Here is a 24374-nt window from a genome sequence, read left to right on the forward strand (position 1 = left end):
TTCTCCCTTAACTTAGCACAAAAGATCAGAAGTCCACTTTATAATTTAAAAAATAAAACAATCTAAACTTGACATTCTAGCACGTTTTACCATTTCAGCTCTAAATAATCAAATAATTTCTGCCACTTAAATTCCAATTTGTATGTAATGCTCCAATCATTTTTGTCACCTCATCCGAAGGGATAAAACGAGCCAAAATATTAAGTTTTAGGATATATTTTTCAAAACTATGAAGTTGGCGTAATTTGATATTGTGTATCAAGTTTGAGGGTTAAAATGGCCTTTTATTAGCTTTTACATTTTATATAAAGGGCTAAACAAATCTGTGAATGAAAATAGGAAATATAGAAATCAATGGCAGAAGCAACAAAGGAAATTCATCACTTGGTGCTAGCAAAGTTCAAAGAAGAAATTCCACCTCAGAAAATTGAAGAACTTATCAAGGGTTATGCTAATCTAGTCGAGCATATCCCTCACATGAAGGCATTTCACTGGTAATTAATTAACTTAATTAGTATATTCTTAGCTTAATTTTTAATGCATGGATTTGTGTAATACAGGGGAAAAGATGTAAGCATAGAGAATTTGAATCAAGGATTTACTCATATATTTCATATTGTTATTGAGAATTCAAAAAGTCTTGAAGAATATGTGAATCATCCTGCTCATGTGGAATTTGGCAACTTGATGTTTCCCGTTCTTGACAAAGTTACTGTTGTTGACTTCAGCCCCTCCGCTCTTCCGATATGAAGTGTAAACTTGTCGAGTTTTATATGTCGCGTTTTATTTCCGGAAATGCTTCTGAAACTCATAGAGCGTTTTCGTTTTAATGTTTCGGTTTTTCGTGCAATGTAGAAAATAAATAAGGAGGTCTATTTTTATTTACTGTTTTAATTTTTCTGAGCAATTGATGGCATCTTCCAAAGATGAAGAATAAGAAAAAAAACTCTGCTAAGTGGAGCAAAGATTTTTGACTGATTGGATCGACTAAAATCCATTGACATAACACTTTAAATTTCTTAAGGTAACTAAACACAATCATCATAACACCTATATTCATCCAACATCTAGCTAGGACGAAAACGACACAAAATGGACTCCGATTCAAAAATAAAGGATATGAAATGTCAGAGAAAAATATAAATTATAAAAATATAAAAATATTTTTCATGAATATTCAAAATAATAACATTATTAAATTTTATTTCTATTTTAATAACAATTAATGAAACTGATCTTTTAGCTATATTCAAAATTTAAGCTTGTAACAGTTGATCATTTATCTTTATATTTTATTAATTGAAATTAAAATTAATATTTTTGTGTTATAGTAGTATTATAAATATATAACATAGTTCAACAAAAAAAATAATTAAATAAAAAACACCATATTTATCCTTGATTTTCTTGTCTTCATAATTTCTTATACATTATAAGTCGTAAAAAATATCCATTTGAAATTTTAATTATATGAAAAATATAAATTTATAATAATACTTATTTTGCGTATATACTCTAAGGAAAATAAAGTAATCAAGATTCATATTCCAAAATTGAATGCAATTAAAGGTATTTTTAGTGTTGTACTAATAATATATTTTTGTGTATATGGGTGCGTGTATGTGTGTAAAAGTTAGATTTATTTATTTATATATACAAAATTTAAATATTTAATTTTATAAATAGGCCGTGCACAAGTCTAAAAGGTAGTGGACGATAATAAAATCAGTATTTTAAAGTTGAATTGATATTTGTTTGATTATCGGTTCACAAATCAATCTATTTAATCGGTTAAATAACAAATAAATATTTTTTACACATATATTATGTATTATAATTTTCTATAATAAATTTATACATTTAAATTCTAATTAATCAATAATTTAAAATTTAATAAATAGATCACACTCTAATTAAAATGTAAAATCAAATAGTTTTATGGTTAATAATGAATTCAATTAATTTTAATATTTGTACTCTTTTCAGTTTATTTTTTGGAACACAATTTTTATCGTTACTCATAAACCAAACCGGATTGACTTTCGGTTTTCGGTCAAATCATTTAATCTAACTAGTCGGTTCGGTTCTTAAAGCATAGAGAAAATTATAGAAAAAGGATCATTTATGCTTTTAATATTTTGCTCGGGATTAAATAAACCTTCAACATCCAAAAAAGTTCAAATATGCCCCTAATATCTTAAAAAGTGAACAATCAAACTCTGATTTTAATTTGTAAATGAGACGTTAGGGTCTGGTTTTCAAAATTAGGAGGTTTGGTTGTTTGTTTTTCAAAATGTTAAGGACATATTTGAACATTTGAAAATGTTGAGAGTTTACTTGATCCTGGAAGCAAATTTTAAAAGCATAAATGACCCTTTTACCAAAAATATGTAAAGATAATAAGAAAGCGAAAAATCGGTAAAATAAAATAAAATAAAGGAGAGTTATTTTTTTTCTGTAGCTGAGCCTCCATGATCCATCGATTCGTTAGCCGTCAATAAGAAGAAGAATCTCAGGCGAGGTATGAAATAAACCCATTATTATGACAGTAATATTATATGCTAGTTAGGGTTTATTTCTATTTTATTCACCAAACTCAATATGCTTAGGTTTAATTTTATAATTTTCGCCTCGTGTTTCAATAACTTGAGATTTTTTTTCTGTTCTTTTTATCCTTAGTCTGTTAGATATAGTCTGAGTGATAATTTTTGTGACTGCTGGTCATAAGTAGTCAAGTAATTGCTTGTGTATGAGAGCTTGAAATCTTTAAAAGTTTATGCTTTTTTTATTGTTAATCATGCGCAGGAGTTTAATCCACCTATGACTTCTGATATAAAAACCGAAGGACGCGGTAAGAGCTGAGAATTCTTTGTCTTCGTTTTTTATTTTTCGTTTACAATGTGACTAACTATTAGCTGAATTTAAGAGATGTAATGAATGGCTGTGTATGTATTTGCTAGATATGGATGCTCGTGTGCAAGCTATGTGGGAGCAAATGAATAAAGGGTTAAATAATAAGTCTGTTAAACACACTGCAACAACGCGTAGTACTACTTCAATTATGAGCACTAGTTCACAGAAGATCAATAATGTACGACTTTGCAATTTTCCTTGTTTCCAATGAGTTATTTTGATCCGAAGGGAATTTATTGTTGTTTTCTTAATTTGATCTTATTTGTAGAATTGGATGACATATCTGGGTCTGACTCCAAAGAAGAGAGAACGTCCTGAACAAGATGGTCAGCATAAAGGATCGCTGGAATACACTTCCGATAAGACGCTTTTAAACCAGTCCAATTCATCTTCTGATAGTGCGTCACAGAAGAAATCTGATGTACGGCTGTTTCTATAATCTTTGTTTGTAATAGGAGTTACTTTGTGCACTGTAATGTTGTTATTTTGCTCTCATTTGTAGAATTGGATGGCTTATCTGGGCCTGGAAACTAAGAAACCAGAAAGTTCCGGGCAGGAAGCACGGAAAGAAGATACCATTATGCAAAGCGCCAAAAATGATGAGGGCAGAAAGCTTGCTGCTGCTGCTCTCGCAGCAGTTAAGGAGGCTGCAGCAGCTGCAGCTGGCAGGGGTAAAGTTGAGGTAAGTTCAGTTTTCTCGTGTTTGTTTGTTTTCTAGTGTCTGGCAAAGTTGACGGTAATAATCCAGGGTTACAATTTTTTAAAAATATTATGAGTATCTCTTATATGGGTTATGTTTTGCTTCTATTGTCTGTTGTGAAACATCCATTGGAATGTTATATATAATTTGATAGTTTGTGAACTTGGTGGTATTGTCAACAATTTGTTTTAAAATGTGCATATTTTGTTTTCCTTTGCAGATCACAGAGGTTAGGGATTTTGCTGGTGAGGAAATAAAAGTTAAGAAGCTTGTTGATGCAGAGTCCAAAGAGGCTGCTGAAAAGGCCAGAGGATCTTCAACATCTGCAGTGGATGTTATTCTAGAACAAATTAAGAAGAAGCCTAAGCTCAGTGTGCTCGACAAGTCAAAGAAAGATTGGGGAGAGTTCAAAGACGAGAACAAGGGGCTAGAAGACCAATTAGATGCCTATAAAAAGAGTTCAAACCAGTATTTAGACAAGGTGTCCTTCTTGCAACGAGCAGATTACCGAGAATATGAGAGAGAAAGAGATGCTCGATTGGCTCAACAGTCCAGGAGAAAAACAGATATGCGAGACGATGATCTCTAAATCCAGGATGCTTCCATCTGCTCTTGCAAATTTCCAATCCGAGCATGTCGCCGATGAGGAGATAATTCTGGAATTTTCGTGCATCATAATGAAGTCCTTCTTCTTCAAAGGGGACCATTTGTTATGGGCTGATAACGTATTAGTCCCTGTAAACCACAGATGTTCTTGGAACTTCCTATGTAATGTTGTGGTACTTCTAAGGTCATGTTTGGTTCATGGAATAGAATAGCATGGAATAGAATAGTTATTCCATAAGGAATGAAATAGCCATTTTTTAGTTTTTGAGAGGAGTGTTTATTCCACAAAATCATGGAATAGCAATTCTTTGGAATACCTATTCTATGAACCAAAGCAAAGAATTGTCATTCTATACGGAATAACTATTCCATTCCGCACCTATTCCATGAATCAAACATGGCCTAAGTTCTAAGGGAAAAGTGAGCCTAGGGATCAGTGTCGAATAAAATTTGTGTTCTGATTTGTTATAAGATGGTTTTGTGGTCTCTTCTGAAGCTACATAGCAATTGTTGATATAAATTATGAAACCCAAACGATAAATTCTGATAAAAGAATAAGAATAGGTTATTGCGGTTTTTGAATTTGTACATCATAATTAATTAATTTACACTTAGTAATTTTAGTTAGGAAAGTTTAGGAGAATACCTAAAAAACTAAAATATTTATAAATTTACCTCAAAAACTGAAAGTTTATAAGCGTACCTAAAAAAATTATTTTTTTACTCCGCAATTTATTTTTTTACTCCGCAGTTTCAAACGGTTTCAAATACAGTTTCTAATAGAGTTTCAAACGGTTTATAACGGTTGCATAAAAATAGAGTTTCAAACGGTTTCAAATACAGTATCAAAAAACACAATTTGAAATTGTTTTATAAAAACGTTTCAAATAGAGTTTCTAATAGAGTTTCAAACGGTTTTAAATAGAGTTTCAAACGGTTTATAACAGTTTCATAAAAATAGAGTTTCAAATGGTTTCAAATACAGTTTCTAATAGAGTTTCAAATGGTTTATAACAGAGTATTTTTAAAAAACTTTGACACTTTTGAAACCGTTTATAATACAGTTTCAAACAGTTTAAAAAAAACGAAGTATTTTTACAAAATTTTTCAGAGTAAAAAAATAAATTTCGGAGTAAAAAAATAAATTTTTCGAAAAAAAAGGTAGACAAATAATTTTTCAAAAAAACGGAGTATTTTTGCAAATATTTTGAAAAACGGAGTATTTTCTGCAAATTCCTCTTTTAATTAATTAAGGACAATATTTGTTAATTGTAAATTAATGAGGGACAATATTTTTTAATTGTAGATTAATGAGGGACAATATTTATAATTTTAGGTTAATCAGAGATAATACAGGGATTATTTTTTTAGATCAAATAACTTCAAAATTAAATCATCATGTTTACTCAACTCTTTCATTTTGCTTGATTTGAGAATACTTCCAAATTTTAGATCAATCAGGACAATATCTTTTTTTTAAGATCAATTAACTTCAAAATTAAATAATCATGTTTACTCAACTCATTCATTTTGTATGATATGAGAGTTAATTAACCTACAAATGCAGTTGTTCTTAATTGATGAAAATAGCTATATGTGAGTTAATTAATAACACAAAGATTCAAAAACAGCCAACATATATTAATAAGCTCAACAATATGAGAATGCAAAAATAGAATTCAAATTCTAAAGCACAATTTTGATGTTAAATTAAACACCTGCCTGCAAACATACATCTCAACCCTTTGATAAGTCAACAGATGAAATTATTCTATAATGAAATGGACAACAGCAACTTTATATTCAAGCATTGCACCTGCTTTAAGGAGAGATGAATAAGAAAATGACAGTTTTTTTGCTAAACAGGCAAAGCCTCAAACCAAAAATGAAAGCATGCTCATTCTTTTTACATGTGAATGGGCTTGTCATGAGTGGCCATGGCAGCTTCCTTCAATGCCTCACTCATGGTTGGATGTGCATGACATACGCGTGCGATATCCTCGCTTGCAGCACCATAGGCAAGGGCCAGAGCTGCCTCATGAATAAGTTCACCTGCATTAGGAGCCATGATGTGTACTCCCAATATTTTGTCGGTTTCCTTCTCGGCTATAATCTTGACAAGTCCTTCAGCGTCATCAATTGCCTTCGCACGGCTATTTGCCATGAAAGGGAACTTCCCAACACGGTATTCAACGCCGAGTTCCTTAACCTGCTCCTCAGTCTTACCAACAGAAGCAACCTCAGGGTGTGTATAGACAACTCCAGGAACCTTGTCGTAATCTACATGGCCATGTTTACCGGCAATGAACTCCACACAAGCAACTCCGTCTTCTTCTGCCTTGTGAGCCAACATTGGTCCTGGAATTACATCACCAATTGCAAAAACACCAGGCACATTTGTTGCAAACTTTTCATTAACTAAAATCCGTCCTATCTTATCAGTTTCCACACCTACCTTGTCCAATCCAAGTCCAGATGTAAAAGGAGTCCTGCCAGCAGAGACAAGAACCACATCAGCTTCAAGGATTGTCTGGTCACCACCAGCTGATGGTTCGATTGTCAACTTAACACCATCTCCAGAACTATCAACTCCTACAACTTTAGTTTTGAGCATGAATTTCATCTTCTGCTTCTCAAGAGAACGCTGAAATTGCTTGCGAATTTCCCCATCCATGCTAGGTACAATATCACCAGCAAACTCTACCACTGTAACTTCTGAACCTAGCCTGCCCCATACTGAGCCCATCTCAAGCCCAATGTAACCAGCCCCAATTACAATAAGTTTCTTAGGAATCTCTTTCAATTTCAAAGCACCAGTGGATGAAACAATTTTCTCCTCATCAATGGTAATGCCAGGGAGAGATTTGACATCAGAACCAGTCGCAATTATAATGTTCTTGCCTTTCACAATAGTATTTCCACCTTCAAGAGTGTCTACAGACACCTCCGAGGGAGAAATGAGCTTTCCATATCCTTTCACATAGTTGACCTTATTCTTCTTGAACAAACCTTCAATACCTCGGGTAAGATTAGCTACAGCTTTGTCTTTTTGGCCCATCATGGCAGGCAGATCAACTTCAACAGAGGCAAACTTCACACCATGGCTAGCAAATGAATGATTGGCTTCATGGTACATGTGAGATGAATGAAGAAGTGCCTAAAGATGAAAGCAATTTAGAAGAAATTATAAGAATGCCGGAAACCAAGGGTTAAACAAGCAGAGAACTACTAAAAAAATAACACAGAGTTCAGCAAATAAAAGAGAGCACTGACTGATAGTTATTAGTTAACTTCATAACAAGCCAAAAGAATAAACCAAAAATTCAATAATAATTTAAGAAACTTAACAGAAAATACACATATAAGATGGAGACCGATTACCACTACGAAATTCACTAATATAATCAATCAAACCACTAAAACATCAATAACATTGTGTTTGAAAAGTCTAAGAATGCAAGAACTTAGTTCAATTCTATTGGAAAGCTTATAGTTGCTAAAAATCAATTCTCGACCTAAAAAAAAGATTTTGACAGAAACGAAATGAAATAATCCCAAAAATAACATGATTTAATTCACTTGAATTACTGCACATGATTAATTCCAAGCAAGGCCTACGAAAATAATCAAAAACAAACATTCACACATCAAATTACAAATACAATATCAGTTATGAAACTTATACAAACAGCAGAACAAATCAACTAAACCCTGCATCAATTGTTTTTAAGAGAAAACATAAAAAATAGATCAGATTAATAATAATAATAATTAAACCCTAAGATTTTTTTTGTTTAAAATACCTTAGAAGGGATGCATCCAACATTGAGGCAAGTACCTCCGAGCGTCCCACGCTTCTCGACGCAGGTAGTTTTGAGTCCGAGCTGAGCGGCTTTGATAGCGGCGACATAACCACCGGGACCGCCGCCGACGATGACGACGTCGTTTTCATCGGATCCTGAGGAAGCGAATCCACGGGTGAGAGAGAATGAGTATCTGAAAGCATCTGGACTTGAATTGGAGAAGTTTCTGGTCAATACATATGCCTTTCTTCTAGCCAAACTTGCCATCGCCATTTTTATGTGAAATGTAAAACTATAATACACAGATTATTATTTAATATAATTTTGGTATTCGAAGAAATAAATATGAAGATGGAAATATTTTAGAGAGAGGCCGCTGCTTGTTGACAATTCAGTAGAGATTGGCTTATTTTGCTTTTTTGTTTTAGAAAAGGAAAAATTCGGTAGATTTGGTGCATCTGGTTCTAGCTCTTCTTCCTGTGAGTCGGTGACACGTTGCGATCGACGCCGTTGGTTTTCTATTATGCATATGAACTTGTTGATTCTCAAGCGTTGATCTTTAATAATAAGGAAGTCAACTAATATTTGGTTTTAGTAACTTAATTGCTTTAATTCTTATTCCATTAGTGCTCCACGTCGGTTTGTTTAGTTTGGTTCGGTTCGGAATCGGACAAAATTGAAGTTTCTTAAATTTCCAAATCGAATTGAACTGAATTACGGGTTTCGATTGCACCATAGTTCGGACTATGTTATAATTTTAATTCCGTTCGGTGTTTACATGCCCCTATTTATAATTCTAGGGTAATCCTTCCCAAATTCAGCTGCTGCTGCCATTCCAAAAACAAAAAAGAACCCATTCCTCTATTCATTTTGATCATCATCATCGCATAAACAACAAAATACTGATGTGATGTGAATCTAGAGGATCCAAACGAATGGATTTGCATAGCCCAAAAATGAGAGAATAACATAAACAATTTTATTTTCTTTACTGATAAAATATTGCATCCGGAAAATGGGAGCCTCCTATTCTGGTGGCTGTGGTGTGGTGCTACTTCTTGCTAAGATTATGAAGATGAGGCCATTCTGAGCCACACCATAAATCAACTCCCACAGGGTAACACAATAACTATATGATAATGGAATAAAAAAGAAAAAACTTACTGCCAGATTCAAGAATGAGTAAAAGAAAGAATAATTGCATTCACAACAACTCATGGCATGAGATTAAATAGTTCAATGAAAGAAACTAAAGAAATAAAAAACAACAATGCAGCAAACCTGCTATCTAATCACGTTAAAATAATCTGGTTTTTGTCATTAAACGTTCAAATCTAGAACCATACACTCTATTTGATTCTATACTAACCCAGTATTTTCTTCTACCCTTGCAAAACTGCTGGCTGCTTTTTCTAAAATCATCTGAAACAGCCTCAAACAGAGAAAAATCGCATCGTCATAATACAAAATAATGCCTCTACATTCAATTGCCTTCCAATAAGCTCTTCAACCTATTCCGAGCTTCTTCAGAAAGACCACAGCACCTCAACCTTCGCCGCTGAGGAGGACATGATTCAACTGGACTTGGTGATGAGAAACAGATGATGACCACAGTTAGATTATCGGTTGAATTTAGACGAGCTGCTTCCATGACCAGTTCTCTGGCGCACAGCTCTGGGTCATCATGACGCCTGAGGCCACGGCGGACAAAGCTAACAGCATTCTGACTTGATATAACATCCCATATGCCATCACAGCCTATGATCAAGAACTCATCATCCTCTGTTAACAAAAGCTTTTGAACTTCTGGCTCGGCAATGAGAGGCGATGCAGCCCCAAGTGGAAGTTTTAAATCCCAGTCTCCTAGAGCTCTAGTAACTGAAAGATAACCATTCAGATATTCATCTTCAATATAACCACCTAACTCCTCGACCCGCTTGCGCTCTGGCAAATAAGAAGGCCTGTGATCTTGGGACATATCAACAGCTATCCCTTTCTTGCATAAAACTGCTCGGCAGTCACCAACATTTGCGACCACTAAATGCCTTCCAATTACTAGCGCAGTCAGCGCTGTTGTGCCGCAAGAACTACTAACGCTACTTTCATCAGCCAAGGCAACATCTGCTAGTAAAAAAGCTTTCCTATGAGAATCCACCAATGCCTCTAAGAAAACAGTATCAATATCAGATGTGCAAGGCAGCTCAGCATCTTCAAAAAAATATCTCATGGCGTTTCTTTTGATATAAGCAGCAGCTTCAGGGCCCCCATGACCATCAAACACTCCATAAAACGAACTTGGCCACTTAAAGAAAGAACCTAAATGAGCAGATAGATCATCAATCTGAATGTGTTCATCATCCATGGAGGGCCTAGTTCCAATATCAGCATAGCTACCAGAGCGAATTCTTGGAAAAGGCATGACTGTAGAAGATTCACTGCCTGCTTGATTCATTATCTCTGTGCGACTCACAGCCTGCAATGCAAGATAAAACCAATCAGTTAGTCGATGATGAAAATCTGAAAAACATACCATCAGATAAACAAAGAAATAAACAAACAGATAAAGAAAGACGGTAAAGTACAGAAAACATGATAAGCCACTGTATCACAGCTTCCTATTCTATACTGCTACAAATTACTAAGCTTTCTTTTCTGTTCAAATATAAAAGCTACTAATTTCATCAAGTAGCTTCCAACACCTTAATAAATCAAGGAGCGGATATAACCCTCAAATCAAAACCACATTCTCAATTCTAAATTTCTGATCAGAATTACCCCCGACTATAAAATTGGGGGCAAAACAAAACGAACCCGTTAACCAATTCAATTAATTTAAACGAATTAGGTAAACACGCAAATTGATCAGCATCCATATGAATCAAACTATCTAATAAATCAAAAACAGGAAACCTCAACTGACCAAACTCTTAATATACCCATCAAATACTTCGCTACAAATCCAACACAAGAAAACAAAAAAAAAGGATCAAACCCAGTTACCAGTCAAAGTTATGCACGAAACAATCACATAAAAACGAGCGAAATTTACAATAAAATTATAAAATTCAAGAGATCGGGAATGAAGAATGACGAACCGACTCAAATCGTGAGATATCGGCGGATAAGGACTGAAGGATCGGAGTTGAAGGAGCGGAAACATCAACGTTCAAGTTCTGGAGGTGATACTGCACATCAATAATTGGAGTTTTGTACATAATCTCCGGTTCTGCCACCAATTTTTGACTCACAATCATCTTCAAACCGTCGTCGCTTCAAAAGATTGTGGTTTGCGAGTTTTCTAGCTATTCCAATACTAGGACGAAGCAAGGGTTTACAAATTCAGGAACCCAGATCAAATAATTTTAATTTTAAGCCAAGAAATCACGGAATCGGAGTTTTTGTTTGGCGAAAAGAGATGAGATAGTAAATTAGGGTTTCGGATTGTGATATTTCTTGTTTGGTTTGCGTGTATAAAATCAATTGGGTAATGCGAAGCCAAATAATGAAGGAATGGGTTAACTTTACCCTATTTATACTGTTAAAAACCTTATGTATCCTTTTTCCTTTAAAAAAAAGAGTTAATTACATATAAAATTATGACATTTGCGCCAAATTTTAAAAATAACATAACTTTTAAAACGTATCAATTATAAACACCACCTTTTATTTTTTTTCAAAAATAACATCGGTGATTTTAGTGGCATTTTTGCTGACGTGGCATGACACCTGGCAGATCTATCGGTTGTCCAAGTCATCAAAAATTCACCAAAAAATATGCACATGATGAAATCGAAAAAAAAATGAAATGTGGTGTCTATAATTGACACGATTTAAAGGTAATATTATTTTTGAAACTTAGTGTAAAGGTCATGATTTTATATGTAATTAACCCCCTTATGTATTTTTCTAATTAGCAAAGGTTCAATTTACTCCTTAAATTTGATAAAAGGATTAATTAAAACCAAAATTATTGTTAAAAAAAGGATATTTTAAAAATGTTGTTTTGACTCGTTTCACCTTCAATTTTAAATTTTCCAATAAATTTCCACCACATCGACTTCAATTTGTATAATATGCATATGCTCCAATTATATTTTGTCAATCTGAGAAGATAAATTCAGCCAAAAGGCTAAGTTTATAAAAAAAACAAATGTTAAATTTAGCTTAATTTTTTATACCAAGTTGAAGATGAAATTGTTTCTACCAATCATAGTTCATAATCCAAGGATTTTATTAAATGGAATGCGAATTTTTTTGTAGGATGAAAACAAAATTCTTAACCATGCCAAATCTATATACAATATACATTAAATATTTAATTTTTCTGATTATTTTATATTTATATACTGTAATAAAAATTCGCTATACATACTACTATTACTTAAATTATAGTTCAAATTGTATCATCAAATCTAACATACTTAGATAAAAAAATCAAATGGTTAAATCATAAAATATTTGCTTCTTGATTCTACTTAAATATATTAATTTGATATAAACAATATTTTTATTGTTATTGAGCTATTATTATTTAAATAAAATTATACTATGACAAATTAATTGATTTCTATTTTACATTTTATATTACTTTGCGGTGTTGGTTGTGTGCTCAGCAAGCGATGGTTATGGACCTTCTGGCTAATTACTACGTTGCTTTGCTTTTACGAGTCATTTCCTCCTAGTAAAGGTAAGGGTTGCTAATCAATTTGAGAATCATTTGCTTCTCCATGATGCATGTTATTAATTAGATCTAAATAGTGCTAAAAAGAGTAGTAAATATTTTCGACTTTTTTTATAAGATTGTCTTAAAAAAATTAAATTTGTAAATTTATCTCAATTTAATAATTATGTTGCAGTTCTACTAATTTTTTTTCAACAAGTTTATTAAATTAGATAGAATTGCTACGAAATTATTGAATTGAGATATATTGATAAATTCTGAAAGTTTTTGATAAATTTTTAAAAAAAATCCAAAAGATTCAAATTTTTGAGATTATTATATTAATTATAAGTTTAATAAGAAATTAAAATGGACAAATTTTATTAATCACAATTTTAAAATAGATAAAGTATTATGTTAAAATTTATATTGATAACATTGTTTAAAAAATTAAATTTACAATGTGTATGCCTCTACATTTTGCATTACATTTGTTAGAAATCATCATAGACATTCAGCATATACAATTTTTTTAATTAAAGTTATTGATGTAATGGTAATTGTGCATCCGTTCTAGTTTTGATTTGTGGTTTTCTCTATAATTCCATCAGAAGAACGAACAATAAAGTAAAAAGGTTGTTATCTTAAGACATTTATGAGTTGGTAAATAGTTTTCTGAACTTAAGTGAGGTAGTGAATTTAAACCGTATTTATGTATGCGGCCGTTTATAATTTGGAATCAGAGCTTTTCCTCCCTCAAGTGACTTATCTGACTCAAGTGTGGATCAGTATGAATGTGAAAAGTTTAAAAGTGTCGTCTCAGAATTAAAACCCGTTCACGACACCTCATAATTTTAAAAAGAATTACAAATGTGCAAGTATCCATTTTTTGTTTTCGGAATTTGTTTTTGTTCCCTTATAAGGCCATTAGAATGGGTTAAACCTAATATTTTTAAAAAAAATATACCTACCATTTCACTCGTCTTTGACATAAACATAAATATATAGTATATATAAAAATGTATAAGCAGGGGAACACTTCCATACATGAACAAAAATATCCTCTTCATCACTTATAAACTTTAAATATCAGAAATCTTTTCTAATCCTAATCAATTACTAACGCTTTCATAAATATACAAATTATCTACACATTGTATAATTTTTTCCCTTATCCTAATCCTAATTAACTACTTAGAAGTCTTTGATAATCCTAATCAACTATTTAAAAGTCTTTTATAATTCTAATCAAATATAATATTATAATCTATAAGTAACATTAACTCTTTCTATATGTATTTGTGTATTTATATTATTAATTTAATTTTACATTTTTTATTCTATATTTAAATAATAAATATCAATCACGATAAATATAAAAAGAGAAAACCACGTGCATAAATTTCAAATATAAAATATACAATATTGTATTGCTTATCTATATTATTGATTTAATTTTAAATTTTTTGATTCTACATTTAAACAAAATAGTATCAAATATCAATCACGATAAATATGAAAAGAGAAAATCACGTGCAACAATTTCAAATATAAATCTCGATAAATATAAAATTAAAAAATCATGCTCAACAATCTCAAATATAAATTTTAAATTATAAAAATTTGTATATGACATATCATAAAAAAATCATCATATTTATTATTAAAAAAAATATATAAATAATTTATTATATAAAATATATATTTATGATATTTATTAATGTAAGTAATATATTAACATATCACATTACTAATCACTATATTGATCAATTATGTATATCATCCCTAAAAAAATATATAAATTAAGAGTATAATTCTAACGAATAGTAAAAATTTAAGTCCAGAAACATACATCGTTTAAATTTGGAGTACTATGAGAAATAGACCTAAGAAAATTATATGCAACTAATACATTTTATATTTTTTCATCTTTATATGATCATATACATTAATTTATGTACATTATTGATTTACTTTTTAATTTCTAATTTTTTTAATTATATATTTAAATACTAGGCTTAATCACCAAAAAATGCCAAACCTTTACGTTTTGTGTCAATTATAGCCAAACCTTTAAAAATCACCAGATTTAGCCAAACCTTATATGTTCTGTTTCTTTTTTATCCATTTTTGAATCGAACCGATTTTTGTGACACCGTGTCGTCCACGTCACCGCCAACTAAGCAATTGGCTGGCATGACATCTGAAATATTTAAATAAGGTTTGGCTATAACTGACACACAAAAAATATGTTTGGTATTTTTTGGTGAATAAAACTAATTTTAAAATTAAATAATTAAATGATTAATTATATTATAATAAAATTCATATATATTTAAAAAATAATATTTTTATTTAATGCTAATTAAAATTAATTTATTTTTTTACTAAATTTAAATAATGCTAATAAATTTTTTGTACGTATTTGATGGATAAAAACAAAAAATGTCATATTTGATGGATAAATTTTTTTTCGTTTATTGTAAAAAAGTCATTTGTACCCAATTTTGGGTTTTTAGGTTTCATCTCTACCCAAAAGTACTAAAGTTGCCACTTTTCACTTGAAAAATAATTTAAAATAATTCTTTAATTTATATTTATATACTAATTAGACATATGATATAATCTTTTATTTAATTATTTTTAAATTTTTCATCCATTAATTCATTAAATTGTAAATTATATTATTGTATTGGGTAGAGATGAAACCTAAAAATCCAAAATTCGGTACAAATAACTTTTTTATAAGATCATGGTATAAACGAACAAAAAGTTCAAGGTGAATTTTTTTTAAGTAATCAGGCCTTAAAAATAATAAATCAAGTTCAAAATCATCATGAACATTAAACCCTTTCATCAAATTTAATTCAACATTAATTCATAAGTAATACATTAATTCATTTTTTAATTATATATTCATTAAAATATATTATAATATAAATTTGTTAGATTTAATTAGGTTTGATAAAAAATAAAATTAATTTTAATTAGTATTAAATAGAAAATATTAATTATTTTTAAATATATAAATTTCATAAATGATATAATTAATTTACTAATTATTAAATTTAATAATTGGCTTATATTTAAAATTAGGTTTATTCACCCAAAAAATACCAAACCTATTTTTTGTGTGTCAGTTATAGACAAACCTTATTTAAATATTTCAGATGTCATGCCAGCCAATTGCTTAGTTGGCGGTGACGTGGACGACACGGTGTCACAAAAACCGGTTCGATTCAAAAATGGCTAAAAAAGAAACAGAACATATAAGGTTTGGCTAAATCTGGTGATTTTTAAAGATTTGGATATAATTGACATAAAACGTAAAGGTTTGGCATTTTTTGGTGATTAAGCCTAAATACTATAACATGTAAATGACAATAAATAAACCACATACAACAATTTCAAATATAAATCGCGATTATATATATAATTATATTCAATAATCTTAAATATAAATCATGATAAATAAAAAACTCATATACCACGCGCAGCGCACGTTGAAAAATAAAATAAAAAAATGTGTAGAGAATTTTTATATTTATGCAAAAAATAAAAGAATGTGGACTTCTATATTCTACCATGCCATGATAAGTTAATTTACGGTGTTCACCTCGGCAAGATCTATAATATATATATATATATATATATATATATATATATGTAATGAATATAAAAGTGTATTTGCAGGGGGAACACTTTCATTCACGGACACAAATACCTTCTACATATTTTATCCAAGTTGATATTCATAATTGTGACATATAAGAATATTTGTGCTTAGCAAATAGAAAGACATTCCTAATTCATGAAGGAAACATATTAAAAATAATTATCGCAGTAGATACCATTATGTATTAAATTCTTAATCCTGAAAGGAATTCTGCAACAAGCCAACAACTACCATTATGTGTTAAATTCCTAATTCTAAAAGGAATTGCACAAATATATTACTATATATAAAAGAATATGACGAGTTTTATTACATTAAATAATTATATTATAATATTTGTGTTAAAGCTTTGCTATATTTTATATTTATTAGTTATTTACTATAAAAATAATATAAATTTGCTTCAATCATATTATCATTTTTTAATAACAAGTATATCAAAAATTAAATCTATTGCTTAATTCTAACTTTTTAACATTATCAATAAAAGAAATTAAAATTTTATTAAATAATTAAACAAAAAAATAAAAAAAACACAAGTCTAATAAAATTGAAATAATAATATATTATTAAAAAAATATATAATTATAATTTTAAATAACGGGTCATATAGATAGTTAACGTGCGTAGCACGTGGCCAAAAAAACTAGTTTATTAAAAATATATATTTTACTATTATAAAATTATATTATAGTAAATGATAACTACGAATTGAAATAGAAATACCGCAATGAAAGAAAAAAATTCAAAGTGAATTGCGGATGAAATACCATATTAACTGAAATTTTGACGTTTCAGGCCTAGAATTGGGTTTTCAACCAAAACAAGCATTATATTCACAAAGGGAAACAATCCAACTTAAAATTCATAAAATTAGTTAGATGTATTGAAATTTGAACAAAGAGTCAACCTGGTTTCTTAATTTGTGAGTCACAGTACAACTATTTTAATCAATTAAAGATAATACTATATATTTTTAGGTCAATTAGGAGCAAAATTGTACAATATAAACAAATTCAAAGACCAAGATGACCAATTTCATACTTTATTGGCCTAAAAATAGAAAAGGTTATCCTTAATTGACTGGGAGTATTATTTTTAATTGATTAAAATAATTGAAAGTGAGTTATTTAATTTCAAATCACAAGTTTAGAAACCGAGTTGACCTTTTGCCGATTGAAGTTTTATTTACATCAACGAGCAAAACAAATGGTAATGCATCAATGTGAGGAGCCAAAACATGTGGCCAATTATAAAAAGCTGTGAAAATTTGAAGTAATCTTCAATTTTCTACTCACAACAAACAGCTTGGTGCTCGCTCTGCAACTTCTCCCAAAGGCATAATACCAATCTAGGATTTTGGTAATGGGCAAGTATATAATTTGATTCACATCCAGCATTGTAAAACCTATCATCGCTCATGTAATTCACTTCTTGACCACTTTTCTTGAATTCTTCAATCCATATGCCCATTGCAACATCTTCTAGTTTAAATAACTGGACAAAAACAGTTTGTTAATGAAGACAAACAGACCGGTTATCAATCAGACGAGACGTGCTTTTTTGGATATTTTGTTTCGTTAAAGGAGTGGCATTACCTTGAGATTTCCTTCTTGGTGGCTGCGAACTATGAATTTCGCAATATCTCGAGAGATTACATATCCGGGGCCATGCGCCCATGGTGGATATGAAGAATGCGGCCATTCCTGCACAGAGGCATGCTCGGAAAGTAAAAATGCTGTGCTAGTTAGGGGTGTGCTGTATTCGGAAAATAACCGAATTAACCGAACGAATCAAACCGGAATTTTAGTTTGATTCAATTTTTGATTAATTTAGTTAGGTTGTGGTTATAAATTATTAACTTTTGGTTAATTCGGTTCACATATGTTTTCGAATTCAAAATTTTGGAAACACCAACAGAAATAATAGAAACGACACCGTTTTGGTTTATAAGTATACAATGTTTATCTTTGAAATTTTTTTGAAGTTCAAAATATTCTTGTAATTTTCTAAAAGATTTGAATATCAATTTCTCCCCTCAACTTTTACATTACCAACACTTAACCCTAAATTTAATTTATGACATTTTTTTTTGTTTTCTAATAATTAATGTTAATGAAAACCGAATAACCGACAAAACAGAACACACTAATTTGGTTGGGTTATAATTTGATTATATCGCTTATGGTTTCGTTAAAAAAAATAGAATAGTTCAGTTCTGAACTGACCGATGCACACCCTCGTGCTAGTTGGCAAAAGAACATATCATGTACAAGAGAGCAATTTTTGACAACTATTTAGCTTGGAAGGAATATGGTTACCTTTTCACTGACATACCATTTGCTGTCCTTATCCCTGTGTGGAGTTGAGTCATAGGCTATAAGTCCATACAAGAGAGCATTAGATGACTTCTCTTTCAGACTAGAAAGAACTTCATCAATTCTAACAAAAGCATCATCGTCTGTTTTCATGATATACTTAGCAGGGAGAATTTTTGTCTGCAAATAGAAATAACAAAGATAAGCAAAATAATTTAATTAAATGAGGATCAAACAAATGGTTAAAATATATTATATTTAAAGCATTACCCCCATGATACAGATTGCAATTGTTTTCAAACTAATCAGACTGTAATAATCAACAAAAGGCATCAGTTGCACATCTCCATATGCTTGAGCTTCTTTCCATAGCTCAAAATTGACTTGACTGTTTTTGTGCTGGAGGCATGCAAAAATACCAAATTAGATCAAGGAATTTGCAACTACCAGAATGACATACATTAACAAGGGGTGAGCAAACGATCGGTTCGGTTAGAAACCAACCGATGTAACTAAAACCAAATTGACCAAATTACTTAATTTATTTATCTACGCAGACTGTATTAGTAATTTAACCGGAACCGATTTTACCAAATTAACTGAAACCTAAAGATACAAAATCAAAGTTAATTTGGTTAAACTGAACAAATATAGACAATAATAATTAAAAATAAACAAAAAAACTCGGATAATTTGGTTAACCAAATTTTTAAAATTGTAACCGAGCAAAAAAAAAAGTAATTAAACTGAACCTAACCGAGTTAGTCAAAACCTTTAACCAAACTTAACCAAAATAGATATGTTAATTCGGTCGATTTCGGTTTAATCGACCGTTTGCTCACTCCTAGAACTAACAGTATAGCACATTAATGGAGCACAAAATGCATGTCATTTTATAATGATTAATTTTAATTTCATGGACTATTTCACAATGCCCTGATGCAAGCCACATAATATAAAGCTCAGTGTAATTAGTTTAAATGAATTAAAGTTTCACCAAAGTTGAGTCAAGATAGAACTATTGTTGCATTCTCTCAGTTTACTCTCTGTTAGGGAAGATTCAGCTATTGCTACTACAAGGCCTTAACACGGGTTTCCTTCTTTAGTAAAAATCGCATTATGAAAGCTAAAGTTCTTCACTAAACATGCCAAGACACTACTGAAATACTTATCTTCATTCTTCTGTCTCAGTTATATTATACTTTATGAAGGATTTCAGACAATAGAAATATTCACAAGTAAAAACTTACTATATGTAAAAATTTAACTTGCCGCAGTTAGAAGAGTATAAAAATGTCTAGACAAGTCTTAACCAACAAGCTATCACTTACAAGGCCAATGAAAAAACGGACAGCTACATCTCCTTTGCGTACAGCTTCATATTGCATCCAAGACCTCCTTAGTGCCATACGGCGCTCGAAATTATTTCCAGTGGAGAAAATCCCAACCAACATAGTCAGTCTTTTCCTTTTCAACACAGGAGCTTTGAGAAGCTCAGCATCAACAACTAAATCATGATCTTCAGAGACAGGTAACCCTCTGGCCAAGGCAGATAAGATGTTCAACCCACCATTTATTTTGAATCCGCTTACAGCCCATGGTTCAAATTTCTGACAAAATGTAGAATGTTTAGTCTTATCAAACCATAAAGTCTTTCAAATAGTAATAGCTTTTTGTGAAGATTCATAATTGATGATTAATTCATACCTTACCTCTCTGAATGCAAAAGAGGTTTCATGCCTTCCATTTACAGTCATGTGGAATCCCTCCGAACCAACCCACAATGTAGCAGTGAAAGGGTTTCCCTCAGCAAATGGAAAATTAGGGCTTGCATGAGCATTTCCTTGAGAAACATTAGCTTGTATGTCACTACCAGGATGACTCCCATTGGGATGCCCATCCATAGTGCTTCGGACAATTTGTTCATTGCAAAGAACGAGTCCATCAACTGCGTCATCAACTAATAGGTTAAATTATCAATTTAAAGAACCTTTCCCCTTATCCCTTCAAGGCAGAAAAAAGAGTGGGAAAAAAACATAATATAAGATGTAAGATTAACTATACTAGAAGTAAGTTCCGATGTATCATACAATTCCTATAGCAAGAAGCAAAAAATGGTGTAACTTCTTGTCCTCCATACAAGATCACACTATGCAGCTCTTTTGACAATTACAGTTATGGGGTAAAGTGATGCTAGATATACTATTGTGATTTAGTGCAGTGTATTAGTGTATCTGAGAATTTCAATAGCTCCTACCTTCTGATGTTGGGTTGCTAGCAGATCCATGAGCTGGGCACCTTTCCTCTTTGCCCCAGTGATGTTCATGTGACCATGTATTTTGAATAATAAAAGGCTCCTCTGTCATATTGTCTCCAGGCAAGCTCACTTCGTAATGCAAAATAATAGGAGGGTTTTCCTCTCCCATAAGCTGGGAGCTTTGAAGTTCAATTGCAAAGCTTCCGTTGTGCTCATTTGGAATGCCAACGATTGTAATGGAGGAATCTTCAATTAGACCGCAAGGGACCTCAAGAATTGTTCCATTTCTTGATGTTGTCCTGTCAATGGTATTTACAGAGTAAGGACAGATTTTATCTTCTGATTTGTTAGAGATGCTAGACTTGACCACTTTGGCTTCCGCAATAACAGACAATAATTCTTTCCATGCGATGGAAGCTTCTTTTAATCCTTGAGCTGTTTTAGCCAAAGCATCCGATCTCGATAATAGCAAACGCATCTGAGCCCATACAAGTAATGCATTTGACTCTTCCTTGGAAATATTTGCTGGAGCATACAGGTCATCAAGTCCTTTGACATTAATAAAATGCGGTCGCTTTGATGATTTTGTTGCGTTCTTTACTTCCACCCGAGAAGCTATAACTTGATGGGTGTTTTTCACATTTGAAGTATTGCTCGGATGATTTCTGAAAAAATCATAAGCTGACTGCTTTTCCTGTGGCTGTTTTCCCATCAGGCTATAACTAATGATCAAGATTATAGTGAAGGCTATACTCAAAATGCCGCCTGACCATTTCTTCGATCGAAACAGAGATAAGATTATCTTGAACGTTTTTATTCTCGCACATCCTACATTATCAGATTTTTCCATGTGCCAGCTATATAAAACAAGAGTAACTGAGTCTGGTTCTTGACTTGTTTAACTCTATTAGTACATCTTTTAATCTGCAAGAACCATTAACTCAATCGATCTTAAAAACAACCAGGAGAATGTTATATCCGATTGAACTTTGTAATCTACATAAAAACAAAAGGACACAAAAGAACTCAACTCTAGTAAAGCATCACATAAAGAGTCATAAACTATCAAATTTCTTAAGCATATAATTTAATCACTATTAAACAGAATTATAATTCACTAAATCTTTCTAGGGGTTTAACTAGCTCGTACCACTTCCAAACTACTCAAACTCCAGTAAAGTAAGCTCAAGTTCAACAAAGAAACAAAATAATTTTAAAAAGATTATCATATATAATCTCTACCTCGTACTTGAGGTCAGCTCGAGATAAAACTGGAGTAGCTCGAGCTCGATTTAAATTTTTTTAGTCAATTTTGAGTTTTCTTCTAGTCAATCTCAACAATCTCACGAGTAGCCCAGCTTGTTTACACACCTAAATCTTCTACAGCTAAAAAAGCTCAAGCCTATCAAGTTCTCCACTTAGAATCTCGGTTCACTTAAATTCCAAGCTTGTACAAGAGATATATCTTTATAAACTAAGCAAATTATATAGATTACTGATTTTGAAGAACAGTGGCAGAAAAGAGAATGAGAAAGCAAAATAACAAGTAACGAAGTATAACTGACCCGTAGAGAAGTAAAAATGGGTTTTCAAGGCCGGTAGCGTTGAACTGTGGATCTTCGAGCTGTTTACAATAGAGATATGGAAGCTTGGACACTGTAAAATAGAAAACTCAGTTAAAGCTCAAATCGTTTCCAGAGACCACCTAAACAGAACTGATGATACTCTTGTCGGAAAGATAAATGATTACTGAAGTCAACTTGGGTCGCCGGGTTTTGGGCTTGAAATTTAAGAGTTGAGATGCATGCGGCGGTTATATTTTGGGTTGTTTGGGTAAATGTCATAAAAATGCTTAAATATCAAGTAAACATCAACTAAACATATTTAAAAATGATTTCAAGAAAATATATATTTCAAAAATATTCTAATTGTAAAACATGTTAAAATTTATTTTTTCGTAAGTAGAATCTAATTATATCAGTTGTTAGTAGTCAATAGTTAATAGTTAGATATTAAATTGGCTTTAACCACTTGTCTCTACCGAGATTCCAAATCGAAATCTTATGAATGTACTTATAAGTTAAATTGCCAATTGGATGATGAAAAATAAATAATGGATATTCAACCAATTAATTCTTCAATTTTTTTTGTTTTATCAAGCACTAACAATATTTTACTATTTGAAAAAAATTAAAATTTAATACAATCAAAACTTTAAAATACATCATTTAACATAATTTTAAAATATATTTGTTGTAAAAAATTGTGAAAATAAAGTTAGATAATTAAATTCTTGATAATTTGTTTACACTTTAAAAAATTTATGTATACTATGATGTTATGAATAAATAAGAAACTCAATCTGAATTTTATAAGAGCATCTTTGATGATATTGTTTTAGAGAATATATTTTAAAAAATAGAAACCATCATCTTAAATTTTTTATTTACTCTTAATAAATATATATATATATATATATAATTATCTTTAAATAAATTATCTCCATATTTCAATATAAATTTTTAATCATTCATATATATTTAAAATGTAATGGAAGAATAAGATTTTTTTGATAAAAAGACTAATTTGAATCAGTTTAATAATTTTTAAGCTGCATAGTGCATACGTGCGAAAGGTTAATATTTTATTTGAAATTTGATCAAACATTAAAATATTAGGATTTAATATGCTAAAATAGAAGAGTTGCTTCTTACACAACCGATTTCCTTCATGCCAATTATGAGTTGGATGTTTTAACAATCCAACCATGAATCTCACTTAGTTGATGCTCGTGAATGCTCCATCCTAATTAACAAACCGACTCTATGTACCCTAATTCCATTATAAAGGAATTAATCAAAAGAAATATGTAATTGTTGATCCCCAACGACATCATCGTATGCTCTATATTTTTTTGCCCTAGATTATATCCCCATTTTCTTCCTAAAGGGGGAACTGGGTTGGCACATTGTGAAGGGATTTTTTTTGTAAAAAGCTAGACTCGCGAAAAAATATTGTTTAATCAAGGAAATCCGCCTCTTTTGCTTTGTTTGTCTGTCTATCTATTTACCTCCGCTCCGTCCCAAAATCAGGACCTCCTTTTTTCTTTGACCAACATGTCTCTCCAGTCTGCCATGTATGTTTGAAAACTATCGAAAAATGGATTTGGACTACAAAATGTGAAATAGAAAATACTAAAATTTGTTTTGTAATTAAATCGCTATAAACACAAAACATCGGAATTTAATATGCCGATACTCATTTTTAAAATTTATGTTATTATATTTTTTCAATAAAATATAATAGGTAAATTTGAAAAAAAGTAAATAAATTTTATTTGATATTATAATAATAGAGCAATTAGTTTTTAAAATGATAAATATTATTTATACCGAAAGGAGTATATCTCATTTAAATAATAATTATAATATCAATTTTTTC

The 24374-nt window shown here is 30.9% G+C and overlaps 5 protein-coding genes across 7 annotated transcripts; 2 read left to right on the forward strand and 3 right to left on the reverse strand.

Moving 5' to 3' along the window:
• Nucleotides 1-318: 318 nt before the first annotated feature.
• On the forward strand, nucleotides 319-881 carry LOC126669722 (stress-response A/B barrel domain-containing protein HS1-like). Its single transcript, XM_050363266.1, has 2 exons — nucleotides 319-494; nucleotides 561-881. Exons 1-2 carry the CDS (start codon nucleotides 355-357, stop codon nucleotides 748-750), a joined length of 330 nt encoding a protein of 109 aa, XP_050219223.1. The 5' UTR covers nucleotides 319-354; the 3' UTR covers nucleotides 751-881.
• Nucleotides 882-2412: 1531 nt separating this feature from the next.
• On the forward strand, nucleotides 2413-4718 carry LOC126670628 (uncharacterized). Its single transcript, XM_050364396.2, has 7 exons — nucleotides 2413-2521; nucleotides 2806-2851; nucleotides 2961-3091; nucleotides 3182-3334; nucleotides 3416-3595; nucleotides 3834-4403; nucleotides 4627-4718. The coding sequence occupies exons 2-6, from the start codon at nucleotides 2821-2823 to the stop codon at nucleotides 4200-4202; spliced, it is 864 nt and encodes a 287-aa protein (XP_050220353.1). The 5' UTR covers nucleotides 2413-2521; nucleotides 2806-2820; the 3' UTR covers nucleotides 4203-4403; nucleotides 4627-4718.
• Nucleotides 4719-5839: 1121 nt separating this feature from the next.
• On the reverse strand, nucleotides 5840-8431 carry LOC126667508 (dihydrolipoyl dehydrogenase 1, mitochondrial). Its single transcript, XM_050360498.2, has 2 exons — nucleotides 8023-8431; nucleotides 5840-7376 (listed from the first exon to the last, which is right to left on the reverse strand). The coding sequence occupies exons 1-2, from the start codon at nucleotides 8293-8295 to the stop codon at nucleotides 6126-6128; spliced, it is 1524 nt and encodes a 507-aa protein (XP_050216455.1). The 5' UTR covers nucleotides 8296-8431; the 3' UTR covers nucleotides 5840-6125.
• An 880-nt stretch (nucleotides 8432-9311) lies between these two features.
• LOC126667509 (probable protein phosphatase 2C 13) lies at nucleotides 9312-11528 on the reverse strand. The gene is made up of 2 exons (XM_050360499.1): nucleotides 11118-11528; nucleotides 9312-10495 (listed from the first exon to the last, which is right to left on the reverse strand). Exons 1-2 carry the CDS (start codon nucleotides 11274-11276, stop codon nucleotides 9506-9508), a joined length of 1149 nt encoding a protein of 382 aa, XP_050216456.1. The 5' UTR covers nucleotides 11277-11528; the 3' UTR covers nucleotides 9312-9505.
• Nucleotides 11529-17470: 5942 nt separating this feature from the next.
• On the reverse strand, nucleotides 17471-22752 carry LOC126669789 (hydroxyproline O-galactosyltransferase GALT3). Of its 3 annotated transcripts, none has more exons than XM_050363345.2 (8): nucleotides 22499-22750; nucleotides 20934-21857; nucleotides 20389-20624; nucleotides 20008-20286; nucleotides 18947-19075; nucleotides 18680-18856; nucleotides 17957-18064; nucleotides 17471-17855 (listed from the first exon to the last, which is right to left on the reverse strand). In XM_050363345.2, the coding sequence occupies exons 2-8, from the start codon at nucleotides 21781-21783 to the stop codon at nucleotides 17649-17651; spliced, it is 1986 nt and encodes a 661-aa protein (XP_050219302.1). In that variant the 5' UTR covers nucleotides 21784-21857; nucleotides 22499-22750; the 3' UTR covers nucleotides 17471-17648. The 3 variants fall into 3 exon arrangements, 2 of the variants coding, with proteins under 2 accessions (XP_050219302.1, XP_050219304.1); XM_050363347.2 differs by having other exon boundaries at nucleotides 20934-21929; XR_007638565.2 differs by having other exon boundaries at nucleotides 17716-17855; nucleotides 18696-18856; nucleotides 22499-22752.
• Between the last annotated feature and the right edge of the window lie 1622 nt (nucleotides 22753-24374).

The sequence above is a fragment of the Mercurialis annua genome, linkage group LG2 (genome assembly GCF_937616625.2).
Source record: "Mercurialis annua linkage group LG2, ddMerAnnu1.2, whole genome shotgun sequence".
NCBI lineage: Eukaryota > Viridiplantae > Streptophyta > Magnoliopsida > Malpighiales > Euphorbiaceae > Mercurialis > Mercurialis annua.

What these genes read in the sequence shown, in the direction of transcription:
- LOC126669789 (XM_050363345.2), bottom strand. Translation starts at nt 21,783, where the DNA reads ATGGAAAAATCTGATAATGTAGGATGTGCGAGAATAAAAACGTTCAAG. An exon ending in CCTCTTTTGCATTCAGAGAG is followed by an intron (nt 20,287 to 20,388) that starts GTAAGGTATGAA and finishes ACATTTTGTCAG; the next exon opens with AAATTTGAACCATGGGCTGT. An exon ending in ACCAAGAAGGAAATCTCAAG is followed by an intron (nt 17,856 to 17,956) that starts GTAATGCCACTC and finishes GTTTTTGTCCAG; the next exon opens with TTATTTAAACTAGAAGATGT.
- LOC126669722 (XM_050363266.1), top strand. Translation starts at nt 355, where the DNA reads ATGGCAGAAGCAACAAAGGAAATTCATCACTTGGTGCTAGCAAAGTTC. An exon ending in CACATGAAGGCATTTCACTG is followed by an intron (nt 495 to 560) that starts GTAATTAATTAA and finishes TGTGTAATACAG; the next exon opens with GGGAAAAGATGTAAGCATAG.
- LOC126670628 (XM_050364396.2), top strand. Translation starts at nt 2,821, where the DNA reads ATGACTTCTGATATAAAAACCGAAGGACGCG. An exon ending in CGTCACAGAAGAAATCTGAT is followed by an intron (nt 3,335 to 3,415) that starts GTACGGCTGTTT and finishes TCTCATTTGTAG; the next exon opens with AATTGGATGGCTTATCTGGG. An exon ending in CTGGCAGGGGTAAAGTTGAG is followed by an intron (nt 3,596 to 3,833) that starts GTAAGTTCAGTT and finishes TTTCCTTTGCAG; the next exon opens with ATCACAGAGGTTAGGGATTT.
- LOC126667508 (XM_050360498.2), bottom strand. Translation starts at nt 8,295, where the DNA reads ATGGCGATGGCAAGTTTGGCTAGAAGAAAGGCATATGTATTGACCAGA. An exon ending in TTGGATGCATCCCTTCTAAG is followed by an intron (nt 7,377 to 8,022) that starts GTATTTTAAACA and finishes TTTCATCTTTAG; the next exon opens with GCACTTCTTCATTCATCTCA.
- LOC126667509 (XM_050360499.1), bottom strand. Translation starts at nt 11,276, where the DNA reads ATGATTGTGAGTCAAAAATTGGTGGCAGAACCGGAGATTATGTACAAA. An exon ending in ATATCTCACGATTTGAGTCG is followed by an intron (nt 10,496 to 11,117) that starts GTTCGTCATTCT and finishes CTTGCATTGCAG; the next exon opens with GCTGTGAGTCGCACAGAGAT.